The sequence below is a fragment of the Physcomitrium patens genome, chromosome 21 (assembly GCF_059467195.1).
Source record: "Physcomitrium patens ecotype Gransden chromosome 21, ASM5946719v1, whole genome shotgun sequence".
Lineage (NCBI taxonomy): Eukaryota > Viridiplantae > Streptophyta > Bryopsida > Funariales > Funariaceae > Physcomitrium > Physcomitrium patens.
In genome coordinates, this window is record NC_143430.1 from 12,343,764 (window position 1) to 12,364,308 (window position 20,545).

Here is a 20,545-nt window from a genome sequence, read left to right on the forward strand (position 1 = left end):
GGGTCCAGCGAATAGTCTTTGGATGGAGTGTTGCCTCGCGTGGCTGGCTCCGTTGCGGGCTTTGGTTGGGTCCGATGGACACAAACAATCTAGAGAGAGAGGGATAGAGGCAACGAGACTCCACCTGAAGTGATGGATGCGAGGCTCACGGATTGATGTCGCTGATGACAATGAGAGGATTGTCGCACCAGGGGGGTGGGATGGGTATAGTGCTGCAAGGGGAGTGGTTTTCTTTTTTCTTTTTTCTTTTCTTTTCTTTTACGTATTTATATACTTTTTTTTACTAAGTCTGGGCCAGTGATGATGATGACGACGATGATGATGTCGATCATCGTCTCCATAACCCCTTGTTAGTTTTCCTCGATTGCTGATTCCAGTGAGAGTGGAAAGTGGAAACAGTCGGTCCGGGTCGGGTCGGGTCTGGTCTGGTCGGGTCGGGTCTCCGCCAGTGAACAATAGAGAGAGGTCTTGCAAAGGCGTAGGCTGGCACTCAAGCAAGCTCGTCACCGCATTAGCCTTTACTGCAGGCTCCCTGGTGCCTGCCCTACGTGAGGGCACAGTAGGACGCAACGAGGAAGGACGGAGGAAAGAACGTAACTGGGAAGAAAGCCGAGAGAGAGAGAGTGAGAGAGGGAGAGAGAGAGAGAGAGAGAGAGAGAGGGAGCGAGTGAGTGACTGAGTTGAGAGGAAAAGTTTTTAAGTGGGGGCGTTTATTTTATTGATTGATGTGTTAGCATAAGGTTTTCCAGGCGCGTGTAGTAGGGGAGGGCTTGTGAATGGGAGTAGAAATTCGGGAGTTGAGAAAGGTGAGTGGATCCTTTTATGCTGTGGTGAAGGTCTGGAGGTGACGAGGGGTGATCGTTTTCACCTAGTTTAGACTGGGAGGGTGGGAGACGTGAGAGACCAAGCCAGTGGGCTTGGGCTGTGGCGGTTACAGGATCTTTTGCGCAGTTGGAACAGTGAGACATGGGATATGCGCGGCGGATGGTGTCGATGAGAGTGGTATGCGTGTGAGTTGCCTTGGATCACCGCGACGGGGTGGAGGGTGGACTGACGCTGTCTTGCGGAGGTGGGTAGATTGGTAGTAGAGGTTCGTCGAGTGAACAGGTCTCGCTAAAGGAGAGGGTGGTTCTTCTGCCTTCGCTCGTGAGTTGGGTGTGTGGAACTGACTCGACAGGATGCAAAACACGGGGCAATATGGAGTCTCGGACTCGCCACAGTTTGTGGTGGGGAGACCGCCTCCTCACATATTCGCAATCTCGCATGACAATATGTCCATTTCGACTTCCTCAGCTGGTCATCCGCTCCCTGGCCATCACCAGCAACAACATCACCTCCCCCATCACTTGCAAGCACAACACCACCACTACGGCCCACACCCGGGTCACCAGCCTCATCCTAGCTTACAAGCTCACCAGCAAATCCACCAAACGCAGTCCTCTCATGCTACCCACGCCCCACACCCTCAACACCCGCAATTCCCGCTGGCGCAACACCCACAAGCCCAGCAGCAGCAACAGCAGCAGCAGCAGCAGCAACAACCTGCCCAAGCTCATGTTTCATCTACTCATCAGGATGTTGCTCAGCACCAGCAGCATCAACAGGCTCAACAGCAGAAGCAACAACAAGCCCAGCAACAGGCGCAGCAGATAGCTCAACAAGCTCAGCAAGCCCAGCAACAAGCGCAACAGGCGCAGCAGCAGATGGTGCAGCAGTTAGGTTTGGGGGGTCCAGACTCGCCGGAGGTTCCTTCGCCGGGGGTGAGTCGACCCTCGCCCACGAATTACAGCCAGCAGCAGATTGTTAACCCGGCGCAGGATGACGATGGTCTTGAGGAGGAGGGGAGGAGTACAGGCGGCAATCGGTGGCCCAGGCAGGAAACTCTTGCGCTCATAAAGATCCGGTCGGACATGGATGCTAACTTCCGGGATTCTGGACTGAAGGGACCGCTCTGGGAAGACGTTTCAAAGTAAGTGGCCACTTGCTCATCCAACTGGAAGATTGCAGCTCCTTCAGCGTCATTGCCGCAGTTTGGTTGTTTGTTGGTTTTTATCGGTTGTTCAGTTGTTATCCGGCTGCCACAAGTACTCATTAATGCAATCAGCTCCCTCAAGTCCCCCGATTTGCAAGTTTGGGCTCGTGTACAAATTGATGCTAAAAGAATAAGTTTTGTGTTAGATGTCACTTCCCTGAGCTCAAGTTAGCTTTAGATGCTATTCACGTCGAATTCTTGATATTAGTTGTCTGGATAATTATCTTCTTCACCAATTCGATCAGAATGTACTTCAATCATTGGATTTGAGCAGTGAGTTTGTGATTCGATTGAGGTTTTAAGCGGAGTTTGATTGGTTGGGGTTTTGGTCTTGCAGAAAGCTTGCCGAGCTTGGGTACAGTAGAAGTGCAAAGAAATGCAAGGAAAAATTTGAGAATGTGCACAAGTATTACAAGAAGACTAAGGATGGTAGGGCTGGGAGGCAAGATGGGAAAAGCTACCGGTTCTTTAGTCAACTGGAAGCTCTATATGGGGGACAGCAGACTTCTGCGCAATTGGAGAGTAATGCTGCAGTTGTGGCAGCTGCCAATCTCCTCACAGGATCCGCTATTCCAGGCAAAGTCGTAAACGAGGATTACAATGTCTCGACTCAGAGGCCGTCAGAAGTTAGTACAGGTGTGACACTATCAGAGTCGTCTGAGGATGATTACGACGAGCCTGGGGGTGGTGAAGCTGATAACCAGGAGAAGTCGTCGAAGAAAAGGAAGCGTATGGAAGGGGGGAAGTCTGGGACGTCCAAGCTCGACTTTTTTGAGTCGCTGATGAAGAATCTAATGGATAAACAGGAAAGTATGCAGCGGAAGTTCTTGGAATTCATGGAAAGGCGGGAGCAAGACAGACAGGTCTGGGAGGAAGCGTGGAGACGGCAGGAAATGACCCGCTTGGCGCGGGAGCATGAGCTGCGGGCTCAAGAGCAAGCCCTAGCTGCAACGAGAGACGCGGCCTTGGTGGCTTTCTTGCAGAAGGTAACTGGGCAAACCCTCCAGCTCCCGCAGTTCCCTACGCGACCTCCCGTAGTCGCCGTTCCTCCGTCGATAGATTCCGTAGTGGCTGCTCAAAAGCATCAGCCTACCCCTCCTCCTACTACTTCAGCACCTGCTGTTCCTCCTACCACTACTTCTCAACAACTAGTAGTTTCCAATGTAGACGACCATGACAAGGATTCCCCTATAGATCCCAACAGTAAGAGGTGGCCGAAACCGGAAGTTCTAACACTGATTAAATTGCGGAGCGACATGGAGACGAGGTTTCAGGAGGCGGGGCCGAAGGGTCCACTGTGGGAGGAGATTAGTCAGGGTATGGCTTGTTTGGGATACAACAGGAACCAGAAGAGATGTAAAGAGAAATGGGAGAACATCAACAAGTATTTTAGAAAGACTAAGGAGAGTAATAAGAAGCGACCTGAAAATGCCAAGACTTGTCCTTATTTCCATCAATTAGAGGTATTGTATCGTCAAGGTGTTCTCGGTACCCCCAGCAATAAGCAGGCGGCGAAGGCGGCCGACTCGCCGGCCCGTGACTTTGTTGACCACCAAGCTGTGCCCTTGGCCCATCGGACCGAAGCTGCAGCTGGTGCCAAAGCAGGCGACTCGGAGATGCTGAAGATGCTCCCTGCGGCTGCGGAGGCCGTGCAGAATGCGGCCTCCTCTGGAAACGGCACTCCGAGCGCCGCTGCGCATTTCTTCTCCAGCCCTGAGAATGGGAGCAGTGCAGAGCGCGGCGGTCCCAAGCAAGGTTCAGAGCCATCTCTGTGAAGAAGGTTTACTATTTTGGCGATAAGTCCACAACAATGCTGTTTTTCTAACGGCGTGGGGTTGGTCTCCTCACTTCCAAAGCATCATATTTTGGTCCGTGTGTAAGCCTTTCTCATGATCTCCCGATGTCTAGTTCCACGAGCACCTGAAGAGTAAAAAATGGTTTGGCTTCGGTAGTCATCCGCAGACATTCAATGGGTTATACATCACTGTACCAATCCGAGCTGGTGGATTGGGATGCATACGGTTTAAAATTTGGGGTTTCTTCTGTATCATCTATTTCGGATCGCGGCGCCTAGCGTGTGTGAATCTCTGAGCTTTGGAGACCAAGGGGAGGCAAGAGGCGGCGGAGGCCGCTTGGACAAATACGAATAAGTGCGTACGACGCCCTCCTTGCTTTGCTTTCTGTGACCAGCCAGAGAAGAGTAGAAGGTAGGAAGTGGAGGTTGCATTCTGTAACATACATGTACCAGTAGCGTTGGATAGGAATCCAACTGAGCGTGCTGCTGTGAGATGTCCCTTAGGGTTTGGGAGTACAGAAATTAATAAGTCAGACACTCTGGTGTTACATGTTAGCTAGAATATCAGGATGGGTTTGTGAACAAATGGGTTCCGCGTTCCTTTTAGTTGCAGATACAGAAGAACTTGCTTCGAGGACCACGCACACTAGTCTATTCACTTAGCGCACAGAATCTTTCATATTCTTGCGTCTCCCATTTTGAGGTTTGTTCGAGCTACATTTTTATTTACACACTACAATTGTAGTCTAGGTACTGTTGAATCTGGACGTTTCAATCTCCTTTGTTGAAATACATTTTTTGCTCTGTTTCTCAATGACATTCACCCTCATAAAAAGCTGTTGTCGAGATTGTCGAGATTGTCGAGATTGTACAGTCCTCCCTCCGTAGTAGTCTTATCCCTCATCTGGGTCGCGCATCGTCAGTTCATGCTGATATATTGCAGATGTTCATGAATCGCCAGGGTTCTTCGGTTACCTATAGAGTTTCAGCTGGTTGCTGATCATCACCAGAACTCGGATTTTCTTACGAAGTTCGTAATGCTCTGTACGTGCATTCTATTCTGGAATCTATGGAACTGCTTGCAAATTCGACATTGGCATACCCCATCCCTGTGTCTGATGTATATTGCAAGGGCGCAGTAGAGGCGCTGTTACATGTTTGTAAGTTGTTTGTTTGTTTGTTTTATTTGTTTTTTAAAATATATTTAAAAATTCCTTATTAGTTCTGTTGTCTGGGACATGTGTGACTTGTTCTGAGGTTTTGTCTTACTCGAAGTCATGAACAAAGGACCACTACCAAAAACAAAGAAAGTGAAACGTACGGTCTGGGAAGTTATCATGCTTGTTGGGCTGCATCAACCTGAAGGGGAAGCACGTTGAGGGATATCGGCTTTCAGGAATCGATTCTTCCGCAGGCCTCTCCCGTCCCGAAAAGTTTAAAAGAAGTTGTCGAAGGTGCACGGCACATCTACTCTTGAAGTGAAAACGAGATTGAAGTCAATCAACGTCCCTAGAACAAAATACAGTTGACCTCTCGTATATAACCAAAATTCGAAAAAGCTCACATGCTGTCGATCGATCAATTCGCTTGGTTGGTGGTATCGAGTACTCCCAAGAGAGCTTCAATATTCTGAAGTGAGAAAGCTCCTTCCAGCAAGAATTTGAAACTGACTCAACAGAGTCTCAGGCAGGGGAGTTCCGAAGATCATAAACCACCTAGTAGCAAAATCAGCAACAGACCATTTGGGTTAAAAATCAACTCATAGATGGTCCGCGTGAGTATTTTTGGAACGGGAGGGATAGTGGGATAGAAGTAGAGCTGGAACGCCTTGCGAGTCTCGGAAAGGTTTTCGTACACGCCCAGGTTGAGTGTGTAAGAGAGTCAAAGTACCCTGATAATATGCATTTTGACAGTAAGCTGCAGCTTGAAATGCAAGAAAATGCAAAAGTCCGTTACGTCAAAGACTTCACACTGGTGAATAAAAATTGTAAAAAAACACACATTACCTTCCCAACATCGCAACCCAGTGAAATCCGAACTAGCCAGAGAAACAATCTAGTCGATAATTCCTGTGCTAGAAACTGGGCTTCACTGTCTTTTACTCACTCAATGCACATCCGAGTATCAGTATGCTTTAATGCAATTACCTTGTCCATACTATGAGGTATAATGTAGACTGGCAGATTATTGATGACTGGTGGATGCATGAGGGCACTCTGCCCATGGCAACTGCCGGTTCTATCAAAGGTCACCGTGAAAACGAAGCTTATTCAACGATCTGACTCACCTGGCACAGTTGGACTCACATTCTCTGCAGACACTATCATGTCATGTTAGCGGCAACGAAAAATTGAAGTTTCAAGAGAAGTTTGTGTAATGCATGACACAGACGGTCCTTGATCATTGATGCGGTCTTTGAAGCGATGAAACCCTCTTCACTTGATTTTTTTTCTAGGTCCGCACTAATACAGTCCATTAATAGGACCGAAATCTTTCCTGGTTAGGAACTCTTGCACGATCGGGTTGTTTACCAGGAATCCGATGTGCTTTATTTGCAAAACTACAAACATAAATGCGATGTCGTGCTTGGCAGTCGGTCAGCAACCCATGCATTGTGAGATCCCCTAGTCTTCTTTTGATGGCGTTACATCTGTGGTCCATCATCAAGAATGGAGAACGGCAATCATCTTAGGAACACGAATGGTGGCAGTGAGCTCATGGCAGCAATCAGCCTCATCGTGATGATCACTCGAGTCTCCTAAATCATATGCCTGAATCTGGAACCCCTTCTGATCGTCACATTCTTTTTACTGTTAAAACTTACTGTATTTGTGCTGACCAATCCAGCAATTATAGCCCCATCGGGTACAAATGCTACTTTAGCTAATCATAACAAAGAATCATTGAGTGGTCAAAGTAACATGTTGAACTTCACTTGTGAAAGCGAAATATGAGATAACGTCTGGAGTACTCCTTCCCCTTGAGGTACTACATCGTTACTGCCATTATCCCGTTCTTGGATACATTACCGAGTACCTCTTAGATAGTGAACTTACGCTTACGAATTGTAATAAACCTCTTACCATGCACGAGGACAAGTCTCGGACTTGCCATCCAGGTAACTTTCTGTTTTCTTAAACAGTTCCAGGTGAACACCGTTATCACACTCAACCACCTCCATTGCAAATCATATTGTTACTTGGAAATTTTATATTCCTGTGGGCATGGGAAGAAATAAAAATAAAAGAGAAAAGACAAAAGACCCCCGCCCCCCCCTCTAGCAGATAGAACACTCGTTTGCTTCGTGGTGTTGTACTTATGACCTGTAACAACCATGAAGAGAGGGGAGGGACAGACTGAGACCCTCACCGTCCCTGATGGGTATACGCACCCCACAGCACATGGAGGGTCGAGTGACAAGCATCGTGAACTCCCAAGGGTATGAGATCAGCGGACCTATCACAGTCGCTTGTCGAAGTATTCACGATGTATACGTTTGCCGGCGCTAATCAGGGTTACCGTTCTGGAGATTGCAAGGCTGCCAGTCTGCCAGGGTCTATTTGTGGTATTGTCTGGTCCAACGGAATAACAACCCCAGACATACACGTTTCGGTCGTAGAGGCAACTGCAAGCGCTAGATTTGTGGGAAAAAGTTTGAAAAAACTCCATCCAGCAGAAAACTTACACGCTGCATTATACTTGTTCCGACGCCTCGTGGATGACGTTACCATTTCGGAGCTTGAAACGAGATGCCGCTGTATGGCTAACTGATCAAATGTGCTACCAATCAACGTCAGCAATTGTTAGCTGTTGTGAGCATTGGAACAGTGGCTCTAGGTGGAGATGCAGTTACCTACCTGCAACCAATGAGAAACTGCGCACAGGTAGTGGACGGTAAATTCTTCAACTGGGTCAAGAGTGGCTCCGGTGGGAACTAGGCAGGTGAATCCCACACCCCTGACATGGCACAACGGACAGACGACACAACCCTCGATGTAGAAGATTATGAAACTACAGCCTCATTTCATCTTGTTGTTGAAGCTAATGGGTGGAAGATTGCACCTCCCCGATGTATTCATACCTCAACAGTATTATCCTGCTTAACTAGTTACAAAATTTCACGGCAGAATGTATGATCAACTGTGAGCAACCCGAGTTAACAGGAATTCAGAGGTATTTACATTAGGAAAGATGTAGTGTGATTCGTGACCATTTCCCCACTACTCTAGTGCGGTTCTCTTTGACATTTGTGGAGATGAGAAGAACTGTAATCTATTAATCTAACTGAACGTAGTGACCAATGTCGTTGCGTTTCAATGAAACATTATAACATTTACCATGTCACATGCTCTTCTAATCTCACACTATGAATGCAGTATAAGGAGTAGTTACACCGTCGAAAAGTTCGTCATAGTTGAAGCTAATGATGAACCGTCGTAGATCGCGTAAAACTGCGAGACTGGACTTGCTGAATCAACTCCACCCAGATGGACGACAGACAAAAAAAGCTGGAAAATCGAGACTTATTCGTGTACAAATCTTCCATACGTACATTATGGTATACAAAATTCCGTCTCAGTGTGTCAGAGCAAACTCCCTTTAGGACAGTAGAGAGACGATTGGGGATAAAAGAAAGGGGGAGAATACATTCAACAAAGGATGAACAGCTCAATTAATGGAAGTCGGTCTTTGAGCGGTCAAAGGTATCTGAAGGTTTTGAGTATTGACTATTGAGAGTTCGTCCTGCGGTGGTGGACCTTTAGCGACAGAGCACATGGCAGACCAGTGCTTCCCACGCCTGCCGCTAACGGTGTCCTTTCCCTGGCCTTCGTTCTGACACCTTCGTTCTCATTACCATCCTTCACTAAAAACCCCTCTCTCTCACTTTTCTCTCTCTTCTGTGCCTGATCAACACCAACGAAGAAGTATTTTTATCTTTACTTGAATATGGGGTCCAAAACGGGCTTCAAAGTCGGGGCACTGTCGAAGAAAATTCAATACCAACACATGTGCCCGGGTACCCGGCTACTCCTCCCGGTAACTTCACCAGTACTTCTTGACAATTTGGCTTTTTAATCCACTTTCAGTCTCATGCTTCAACATAATGTGAGCTCATCCAAGGACTGTGTACACCAAATCCATGGAGTATCCACCAAAGCATCCAAAGCCTCCATCAGGTTATTCTCCAAAGCTCTATTTTTTTTACATAAGCGCTGGAAAGGCATTTTGCTGCAGCGTAATGACGCAGTTTGCGATGCGGGTACACTGAGCGGCTCGGTAAGTGTTGTGTTGTTGTTGTTGTTTTTTTTTTTTTTTTTTTTTTTTTTTTTTTTTTTGTTTTGTTTTGTTTTTTTTTTTTTTAACCTGGTGCTTACTTCGAGATTAGCTCAGACAGAATGGGAGGCCATGGGCTAAACCTTTGGTGAAGGAAAAATAAGATAAACCAAGTTCAGAAATATGTCTGCGATATATGGAGACTGTCATTACTGTTTGGGAGTTACACTTCAGTAAAAGTTTTTGCAGGATCAGGTCTATCATTATGATCAGGAACTAGCTCCTCCTCCGAACCATATCCGAACTGGTCAGTCAATACGAGACTGCAATATGCTCTTTGACCACTCCCGAGGCGGCAGTATCGAAACTGTATTTGTTGCAGGCTCAGGTCGTATGCAGCCCGTGTTGTGCGTGTGGTGCTACTACCCAGGTTCTGTTGCAATTTAAGCAGCAGCAGCAGCAGCAGCTCATTTGAGAATCTGATGGATGTGAAACATAGCAAGGATACTGCAGTTGCAACTACGGCTGCCAAATTTGTGATGGTTGCAAGTAATAAAGTATAAAAAAACATATGTAAAAATTAACAAAAGAAATTCTTATCACCCAGACGTTGTGATATTCTTGTGCTTGCTTTCATGAAGACAATGAATGTAAACTGTGTAGAAGAAGAGGAGTAATTCAGTTTTTGAAGGTACCACAAGAGTATCACAGCTCAAGTACAGGAAAGATATGGAGTACACCAGTTGCTTTGATAACAAGCCCGTCTGGTGAACCCATTCAAACAAGAAGCTGCCAATTTCCCCATTCGATTATTGTTGTTATTAATAATATTAATGTATATTTTTTTTGCATGGTCGGAGAATTTTATTGTTTGCTTCAAAGAATGCAACCACAGATCTCTAAATCATATTCTGAAACCAGTTGAGGTTGTCAGGTAGTTCTGGTTATGAATTGGGGTGTCTCCTTTCTTCTTCTAAATCCTCCTTCCACTCCTGGTTTACTCAGCTTTTTGGCTCAATTTTACTCACCTCTGTGTTCTCAGTCGATTATCATCAATTTATCCCACAGGTTTTTAACTCCACTGGTCAGGTTGGGCTTTAAACAAGGTGATGGCATTGGGAATGAATCCTACAAATAGAGAAGAGGATGTTCTGGACCGAGAGATATAATATATATTGGAAGAGTTTGCAATAATATATATTAAACCTAGATGTAGGAGGAGAAAAAAAATTTCAAGTGTAGGTTTGAAGATCAGATTTCAAAAATTAATCCATAGAATTTTTGTTGATTATTTTGTTTAAAAAGCTTAATAATGAGGTTTTGATCAATGAGTCTCTAATTTTTAAGATGAAATTTGGTAATGGGATGCTTTGTAAGACAAATTATGTGTGTCTAAATTTAAAATTCTACTTACATTATCAAATCCAACAATGAGAGAAACGTTTTTTTTATTCTTTTACATTGAAGAGTTAGGATTTTTTTATTTTTGAGTTTTTTTATAATTTTACAAAGGATATATGACTTAATCTTATTATATCAATACTATATTACATTTATCTTTTAAGTAATTATATAGATGATTCTAAAAATAGTGTTGTAGTTGTATTTTAACTTGTAAGAAAAGTATAGGTTAAAAGGACATGTCATTTTATATCCAATTATCAACCAAATAATCTAATCTTTTATTAGGTTAAAAATGAAAAATAAGAAATAAGAAATAAAAATCACAATATAATAATCACAAGTTATCATAATATAGAAAATTAAGGTCAAGACTAGAAATATAATTAATTACTACTATCTACTATTCTTAGTTCATATTTTTTGGCTATGAACCACTAAATTAGAAGTTGAAATTGTTCTTGAATTAAGAATTTCATATTTTTCTTTTTCAATTAATCTTTATTAAATCTAAAATAAATATAATTAATTATTAATATTTTAATTAAGAGCAACTCTTTATATCTACAAGAACTAAGGTCACAACAGAACATAAAAACGTAAAGTCCAAGAGGCAATAATGATAACATAGTAACCATAATCAATGATACAAATACTGGTTACTATTAACAGACATATAAGACAAAAAGATGAACATTGTTCCAGCATAAGAAAGAAAAAAGATAAAACATGTTGAAATACCTTGAGCATTTATTTAGAAATTCCAATTAATAAGCAACTAAAAGTTATAAAACCAACAGCATTTTTTTTATTTTTTATCTTTTTAATTATGCAAGACTCTAAATTAACCAAAAAATAGTAGTGAAAATAAAATAAAGTGCAATTCTTAGAAAATCCTATTATATATTCTTAAGTTCTTAATAAAATACTCTATTATTGACCTTGAAAATTTTATAAGTAACACTTTTTTTAGCATAATATTGATTTGGTAAAAATTTTACTTGATGACCATTTTGAAATTACCAAAGATAATATATTCAATAATAAATCTTCAGAAGTTTATCATGTTGGCACATAAAAAAAATTATAGACTAATTATGAAAAATATACAGTAATGTTTCTTTTTTTAAAACCTCATTTAATTTTTTTAATAATATTATATACAGATTGTATTAAAAATAAATATTTATAAAGCGATTTAATATCTTTATCTAATATTTTGCTAATAATTGAGATTTAATTATTCCCTCAGATAATATTAATTAGTGACATGTTTTTTTATTAAATAGAATTTATTTTCAATTTTAACTTCATATTTTTATTGTATATCACAATTTTTTAAAATTATGTATCGTTTGAAAGAATAGTCGTATATAAATAAATAAATATATATATATATATATATATGTATATATTTACATATTTATATTTATTAAAAAATAGTAATATTAGAAGAGATATATAAACATATATGTACAATTTCTTGCAGAAATTTCATAGTAATAATTGAATGATAATAAAAATTATTTAATCTACAATATAAATTTATTTTAGATGTCAAAAATTTCTTTTTTGTTAAAAAAATTATATCAATTAAACAAATAGAAATAAACAGGAATAGATAAGAGTATATTGAATATTTTGGATAGATGATTTCATTGTTAGAAAACTTTTAGGAATTTTTCAAGATATAAATTACATCTTTAGATTCTTATAGATATACCAAATTGCTAACAAAATCTGTTCCACTAGTATCCTAATTTTAAAAAGTTGCTTTAAAAGCAATCTACAACTTAATGGTTAGGTCACAATAAACATGTCAATTGAGTATTAGATTAGTATTTGCAATAAACCATCAATTATTATCAAGATGATTAAATAATAACTTGCCAATGGTTTACTTGGTATAGCAAGCACACTATAGTATTTTAAAATATATCTCAAAGAATATTGTTAAAAAAACATTTATTTTAATATATTTTTCTTGTACACCTTTGAAGTAAGTGAAGGCAAAACCAATGTTAATTTAACACAAAGCAAAGTCTGATTGCCCAAGAAATGCATTTGAATGATAAAAACATATATTTGTTACAATAGAATATTACTAATGCAACTGCAATTTTTGCTACCAGCACTACAACTTGCTATCCACCAAATATGACCACAATTTTTCCTAATACCACCACAAAATTACCCTAAACTTAAACTGCCCACCACAATACACTTTTCTTAACCATCAACAATTCCAACTGTAATGGAATTGATGGTGAGATTGTAAAACCCTAAATCCTAAACCTGGTGAGATTGTACATGTAGAGGCAGTGGAGCACTTCGGAAGATTTGAACTGCGGTTTGGTTGTGTTTACGGCAATCCGTGGGCACAAACAAGCGAGTGCAAGAAGGTGAGCTTTCGGGTCGTTGCAAATGCGGGACTCCATGGCTGCTGATGCGCGTGGAAGCTTGCACATTTGAGCTTGCACCTTGAAATTGCTGTTGCGTGCGAATTTGGACGCGCAAGGGGAGAACGGTGGAGTCCGTAACCAAATTCAGTGTGGAGAAGGTGGGCTGCCGACGACGCTGCGACACTGAGGGTGCGGAGATCTGATAACTGTCCCAGCTCAGTGAAAAGGCCGCAAGGCTGTTGATCTTGTGGTTGGTCTAGGATTTGAGCGCCTGGAGTGGTGCGTAATGCGCTTCAACGCCCCTCTGTTTTGTTGTACTCCCCTCTTTCTGTTTTCTCGTCTCCTTTGTTGCCCGACGCTTTGTACATGGTCGATGTTGCAATCCCTTTTCGTAGAGGTAACCTCACGCGCGCCGCTTTGCGGTGCTACCGTCCACACCCAAGATCGTTGCGTCTGCTACCCAGCACTAAGATGCCGCTTTTGCTTCACATTCACAGGCCCTGCCAAACCGACTCATCACTCTTCATTGTCCTTTGCGCAGCTCAGCTGACACCCCGGATGTGTCTTTCAAAGCTGGACCTCAATACTCCGATTTGATACAAGGCTGCCTTTGATGAGAAAAGTGAGCTGAACAAAAACAATTGTAGTGGTAAGTTGTGGTTGCAGTAGCATAAATTATGGCGACTGTAGCAATAGCCATTGACAACATCTATCCACAACAATGATTTACATTTTAATCTCAAAATCATGAATAATTCAAACTCTCACAATAGAAAACTTATTGATAAATTTGCAATATTTATTTTAACTTGGCTGTGGGTATGCTACATAAATACAAACAAGAACACACAGGATCCCATGATTTGTGTAGAGCCATAAATTAATGAACATTTAACAAAGGTTTGTCTAATTTCTTGAGGTCTGACAGACATGATCTAAGGCCTATATTAAAATGTTACAAATTTGGAGAAATGCATGTAGAAATCTTGCCTTCTGATTGGAGGAGCAGGCAAGTTACATTTAAAAAGAATATGAATGATAGTTTGATGGCAATATTAACATGTATTGTTGCGATTATTAGTATGATTATTATTATTATTATTATCATAACAAGAAGCATATGGCCACATCATCAGTGATGGATTATTTTACAATTAGCCATGAAAGAAAAGGGTGATTCAACAAAGTCAATTGAGTTTATTGTTATTCAACTCTTTGTGCTACTTCACTTTCCTTCTTGGTTTTGTATATATATTGATAGATATGCGCATATTTATATATGGAGTTTGATTAGTACTCTTTTACTTCAAAAACATTGAGAAAAAATAAAACTTATTCTTATCTATTGTTAATCTTATTATCTATTGTGTATTTTATTTATTTATTTATTTCAATGTAAACTCCTTTGTTTCTTATTCTATGGTGATAAATTATGTAAGGGTTGCTTGTTTGTTTGTTTTTTCATTTTCATTTTGACACAAAAGAGGATGTAATCAATACTTTGATTAATTGAGTGATTACAAAACAGAAGAAAACTTACATCATAATACCTTCTGAGACAGATGTAAGAGCAACCAAACTTTTATATATGGTTAATGTACACTACTCTTTTAATATATACTACCTTTTTATTTATTATTTTTTTATGTTGTTATGGATTATGAGGTTGTATTGTGGCACTTTTGAGTTCTATTTCTTGCCATCAAAGTTCCATCTTAGCTTTTAAGGTTTTCTTAATATGTATTTTTCTTATTCTTAGTCTTATTGCAAGTCACCTTGTTTGAAGCCAAATAGTTTGTAGATATAATCCTGGCAAAAATGACCATATAATACTAAGGCTTTTAATTCTTGGTGACATAGCACATGCAAATGATAGTTTGCTCCAAATAGAAAATCTTCCAAAGTCTCCATTTTTTGGATCCAAAAATAAACTTATACAGATAAGATGTAACTTAGTCCCAAATTCTTGAGCTTGTTTGCATTCCCAAAAAACTTTATAAAATAGCTTGAGTTGGATTTTATGAACTTTTCTTGCAAGGAAGTTGTCCTTGGATATTGAATGACTCTGCCACTGCTCATATGAGAAAATAAAAAGATGCATTTATAATCTAATTAAACACACGTTATATACATGCCCCAGGTGGATGGATGTTGTCCATGGAGTTGTATAGAATGTATATATAATTAGACTTCCATGGGTGTAAATATATGTTGTCCATAGAGTTATTGTAGAATGGATGTTGTCCTGGCCCTGTACACAGACAAAGACAAACTTTACATGGAGAATTAATTGGTCCAATGGGCCTGTGATTCATTCCTTCAGTATCACAACAAACATCAAAGTGGGTCACCTAACAACACTTCCTATTGATTTTCACCAAACAAATCAGTAAACATACAATGTAATTTTCCTTGTTGATTTCTATTTCTTTATGTTCTAATCTTAGGCAGGCTCCTTTCCATTCACAAGGGGATTCAATCTGTCTATGAAAAAATAAAAACTAGTTTGCTGTAAAAACAATGTGAAAATAATCAATGGCTTTCTCTGTGTGATAGGGATTTGATGCCATTTCAATATAATCCCTGCTGGCTGAGATTGTTGGATTTGCCAACCTGGCATTTGGATTGGTATGTTTAAGGCAACCTGCTTAGGAATACTTTTAATTTCATTGTGTTGTTATATTTTTATATATTTAAATTAATTTTCAAAAAAAGAAAAAAAGGAAAAAAGGAAATAAAACAAACAATATATAAACAAGGAATCTGATAATACCCCATTGAGTTTGGAAAACCCTGTATTGTATTGTGTTGTTTTGAATTTCAGTTGCTTTTTTGTTTTGTGTGTTTTTGTTTTTTCCTTGAACATGGTGGTCCCACTTTGAGTCAAGCATTTTTTGTATGTTCCTTGCCTATTGATTGCCTTGTCAAGCAAAACATGTGTGGCCATTTTAGTTGCATTTTGTAAAAGAACTTATGAGGTGACTTAGAAGGGGAAAATCAAAATCAAAAAATCAAAAACAAACAACCACCCTCACCATGGTACATGATACAAACAAATAAAGAGAATGATACACAATATGTGGCTTGAACACAATCATAAACAAACAAACAAACAATACAACATCAATAGCACCACCCATCTATCCATATATATATATACATCTAAAAGTCAATCAATCTTTACTTTCTCCATTCATATTTTTACTTTTCTTTAGCACTTGTTTTGTTTTGTTTTGTTTTTTTTTAGTGCAATTTCTTTTCAATAAGTTCCATGTAGAATGAGCAAGGCATTCACCCCAACAACCTCATTCCTCATGCCCTGTCCGGCCTTGGCCATTCTGAATGAAAGAACTGAATGTTGTTGACAACCAGAATGGGACATCTTAACCAATGGTCTTCAGCCAGGTGTGAAATGGGTGGGTGGGGAAGAGAGAAAAACAAAACAAACAAACAAACAAAAAAATATACAGAAAAAAACAGGAAAAAGGCTTGAAATATCTCATTCTTTGAATATGATGTCTTCTGTGCCTTTATTCATTGCACAAAGCCATGCTGTAGGCCTCCACATGGATTGCATCACTTGGCACATCCACATTATTCTATCAACTCTCGTGTTGGCTCAGTGACATCAAGGTGTGGAGATCAACCTTGGATGATGTAGAGGTTGACATGTTTATTTTCATCTATTATCTTATTTTACAAATCATTGATTATTTTAGAGATAGTGTATCTTTAGTTGGGCTACACTTTAGTGTATCACACTTCTAACCTTTCAGCTACCAAAATAAAAACACACACCAAATATTTTAGACATGGTCCAAACTTTGAATTGGATGAAGATTTAATTAAATAAATCCATCTTCTATTTATCACTAAATTATTGATAGTTTCTGGGTCTTGTATGTTTCACCCCAGATTGCAGCGAGGTTCAGAACACGCATAGAGTATATAAACTTTGACGGTTGAAATACAAAGTGCAGGAAAAACATCTTTAAATGGAATCATTTAACACTAGGTAAATGGGTGTCACTTGTTATTGGCATGATCACATAAATCTTTCATCAAGCTGAAAGGCAAAGCATCACAAGAGAAATTCGTTCCAAGCACCCGGCACCGAACTCATGGAAAAACATAGAAATTTTGTTGTTGGATTAGGCTTTTTCCTCCGAGCTTTGAAATCGGCACGGCCACAGAAGAGATGGAGAAGCACGCCTGTTGGCCATGCTTAGTCTTTGTTGTTGTTATTGTGTGTGTGTGTGTGTGTGTTTCTTTTTCAGGCATAATGCGGGTGTGATAAGCTATAAGCGTCGGAAAGGAAGGTAGGGCGAGGCAGGGAGAGCACGCCTTCAATCCATAGCATGGTAGCTCCTACATCACATGCCGAAGGTGTGTGTGTCTGTCAACGACACAGGCCTGCGAACACCGCCGGTGACCGGCCCCGCTCCCGTTTCTCCATCCCCTCACTTTGAGCTGGCCACCGGCAGAAGCAATGAAGGCATGAATTGACCTCAGCAGCAGTGTTTGATTCTGACTCCTTCTCTGTGCTGTGATGCCTGTGCCCATCGTGGTTGCGGGCTCCAAAACGCAGCAAGATGGATGTCATGGAGACCCGCTTCTCTGGCATGACGCTCTGCCCAAAGCGTTACTGCTACAGAGGGCAGTACCCATCAGGATTCTCTCCTGGTGGGCAGCTTTTGGCAGGGCAAGGGCATGACGATGGATCCTTTCTCACCCATCCAGACTCGCTGGATTCCTCTGAGTTGGGCAGAGGCAATTGCAGCTTTTTTGGAGAGGCAAAATTGGGAGGAGGAGGAGGACGGGGGAGTTGGAGCATTAGTCCCGAATGAGGATATCATTTAATCTTCACAAATGCCGCGCACGCAACCCTCCTCCCCCGTGGTGGCATTCATTCGCACTGGAGCCACGAGTAGCGAACATTCAACCTGTTTTTCGAAGAGTGTGCTACGTATTTTGAGAAAACGGCCGGTCGGGTATCCACTTGTGGAGGATCGGAGGCAATGGGATCTCAACCCAATTTCTCAACGTATTCGGGACATGCGCACATGCAACAACAGTAAGATATGCGCGTGGGGAGGCAAATCGTCTCAATCCCAGCCATTCTGCTCACAAACAGATGAAGACGACGATTCCTCAAGCTTTTGAACGCTGACCGTAAGTGTGTCCCACTGCGCAGGAGCGTGTGCTTTTTATAAAATTTTATTAAAATTTTAAATTTTTGCATTGCTTTCTACTCCGAATGCTGTGTAACAATCAGTTTCAACAATTCTGAGGACACAGCGATTCTTGCATAAGACACCTTCAATGTCATGACTTCATCCACGTCTTGTTTGTCATCGTCCCTTCTTCGTCTATTTTCTCTTCCAAATCCAATACTGTCGTATAAACATCTCATCATAACAACAAAATTCAGAATTAAAAATTTTCCATGGTTGAATGTCATCTTTTTAACGTTTAAGTTAATCACACGTTTTTGGATGAAACACCCACCTTAGTATTGAATTGTATATATGCTTACATATATACACTTTTCTATAATCCTTCAACTATCATAGTTAGTACCTTAAAAATAAAAAATTTAAATGCTTTCATTGGAACCTTTTACCAAAAACAATTCGTCTATATATATATATATATATATATATATAATTATATGTGTATATATAATTTGCAATTTGGTCCTTTTTGTCATCACTACAAACTACCATCAAAGGAATCTTAGGGGTGGTCATCCTTAAATAGATGACATTTCTTACAACATTCTGAACACATCTAGAACACATTTTGTTGAAAAATAGTAATAATACTTGAAGGTATTTGTGTATTTGTATATTTGTGTTAAGCTAAAAGAGAATAATATATACATACACACATCTATATAAGCCAAAAATAAAAGTATATCCATCATTACTAAGTTGTTTTGTTTTGTTTTGTTTTTTTTTTCTTCTCATGCATTGAGGTTTAAGTACTAACCTTATCGTCTAGAAGACGTTCTGTTTATCAGAATTCTTAGTTCTTTGAGACCACAAAGATATCCTTTGTGACTTTTTCACTTATTCAAATTGCAACAATACAATTTCATTTTTGTCTTTCACAAATTCCATTTTCTTGGTTCATTGTTTGTATGCGTCACTTGTGTATTTACCTACCCTTCTTGTTATTAAAATCAATCATGAGCATATATATATATATATATATATGTAATACAAAAAAAAGGCTCTATAAGTTGAGGCTTGTTTATCAGAAGGATTAGACCAGACTTGAGATGCAATGGATGAATACAGCCTCAGCCCAACATTCAACAGCAAAAGGAGAGAGTTCATGAAGAAATAATTTAAAAGAACATAACACAAAAGCTATCATTTTACTAAAAATATACAAAAGAATTACTCAACAAGCATCAAGCAATGCTCGTGTAAGTACAGAGAAGTACAAGATGAGATCCACTTCTCTTTGAGATAAGTAGATCTGAGGTCAGGTATTTGTAGACTTAGATAATAGTGTAAGTAGGAGGATGATGGAGCACAGACAAACGTCCCAACATCCTCCTTCACTGCAAAATTGTCCATGATGGAGGATATCAAAAAGACCATTATACGGCTAAGGCTATAAAACCTAAAGCAGAGTAGACATCTGGAAACATAGAAGTCATGAAGCTGGTGTTTTTATTTTGTTGATAACAATGACGAGTGTTTTTTTTACAAACGATAGAGTATACTATTTACCACATCTTTTGTTGGTTGATGGTGGTTACTTTTGCAATCATATCCTCAAACATGAACACGGCAAGTAGAAGTGAGAACAAACTTTTGTTAGGCATTGAGGGTGGATCTGAAGGTTCTTCATGTGACACTCTTTTCAATTGTGCTGTTGATGATTTACTTGTTTCCTTTGAGGTTGAAGGGCTTGTTAAGTAGAAACAATGTTTTCCTTGAAGGAAGTGCTTGTAGTGTATCTTGAGATTATGTAGAGCTAGAGTGGAAGTGATCCGTAAGTCTACAATTCTTCACTTTGAGGTTGATAAGAACTGTTTTTTTTTTTGTTGTTGTTATTGTTGCAAGCTTGTATATGTAGTAAGTGTAGGTGATGAAAGCCTCAATTGAAGAAGAAGGTTGTGGCAATTTTTTACGAGAGTGTATTCTTCTTAGATGTATCAAGTTTTGTACAAGAAGTGCTTGTGGACAGTTGATTAAGAAAAGAAGTTTCTTCACATGAATCATTTGTGGACAGTCGGCTGAGAGAAGAGGTAGTTCATCGTATTCAAGATAGTTCTCCTCTGAGGATCTCACAATATGAAGAGTTGCTCAAGACTAGATCGTCTACGAGTTGGTCTTGTTTTGAATCTTCATAGTATAGATATGGTGTACGTGGGGTTTCTACTGAAGAGATAACTTCTCTCAGATTAGAAGTAGTGAAGGAAGTAAAGAAGAAGGTAAGGATTTTTGTGACAGAAGAGGATGTTCTACATGAGAGTTTGGAGTATGTCAAGGATACAGCAAAATGTACGATTAGATTATCTTTGAATATCAAGTAGAGTAATATTGCCATGATTACTTCAGCAACAAGAAGTTAGTGACAATGTATTTCAATTGTTGCAAATAATAAGGAGAGTTACTAGAGAAT

The 20,545-nt window shown here is 40.0% G+C and overlaps 1 protein-coding gene and 1 long non-coding RNA gene across 5 annotated transcripts; both read left to right on the forward strand.

Moving 5' to 3' along the window:
* The first annotated feature begins 378 nt into the window (after window positions 1-378).
* Window positions 379-5,827, forward strand: LOC112274273 (trihelix transcription factor GTL1). Of its 4 annotated transcripts, XR_016499705.1 has the most exons (5): window positions 736-1,969; window positions 2,370-4,182; window positions 4,441-4,530; window positions 4,789-4,871; window positions 5,103-5,827. XR_016499705.1 is itself a non-coding variant. In XM_024503595.3 (2 exons), exons 1-2 carry the CDS (start codon window positions 1,179-1,181, stop codon window positions 3,805-3,807), a joined length of 2,229 nt encoding a protein of 742 aa, XP_024359363.1. In that variant the 5' UTR covers window positions 379-1,178; the 3' UTR covers window positions 3,808-4,644. The 4 variants fall into 4 exon arrangements, 1 of the variants encoding a protein (XP_024359363.1); XR_002967375.3 differs by having other exon boundaries at window positions 4,789-5,827; XR_002967372.3 differs by having other exon boundaries at window positions 2,370-4,530; window positions 4,789-5,827.
* A 6,672-nt stretch (window positions 5,828-12,499) lies between these two features.
* On the forward strand, window positions 12,500-18,218 carry LOC149986765 (uncharacterized). The gene is made up of 2 exons (XR_016499879.1): window positions 12,500-13,183; window positions 13,446-18,218. It is a non-coding gene; the product is annotated as an uncharacterized LOC149986765 (long non-coding RNA).
* The last annotated feature ends 2,327 nt before the right edge of the window (window positions 18,219-20,545 follow it).

Bases quoted from the DNA above. Each gene is read 5' to 3' on its own strand.
- LOC112274273 (XM_024503595.3), top strand. From the start codon at position 1,179: ATGCAAAACACGGGGCAATATGGAGTCTCGGACTCGCCACAGTTTGTG. The intron at 1,970-2,369 runs GTAAGTGGCCAC...TTGGTCTTGCAG, and splicing joins CTCTGGGAAGACGTTTCAAA to AAAGCTTGCCGAGCTTGGGT.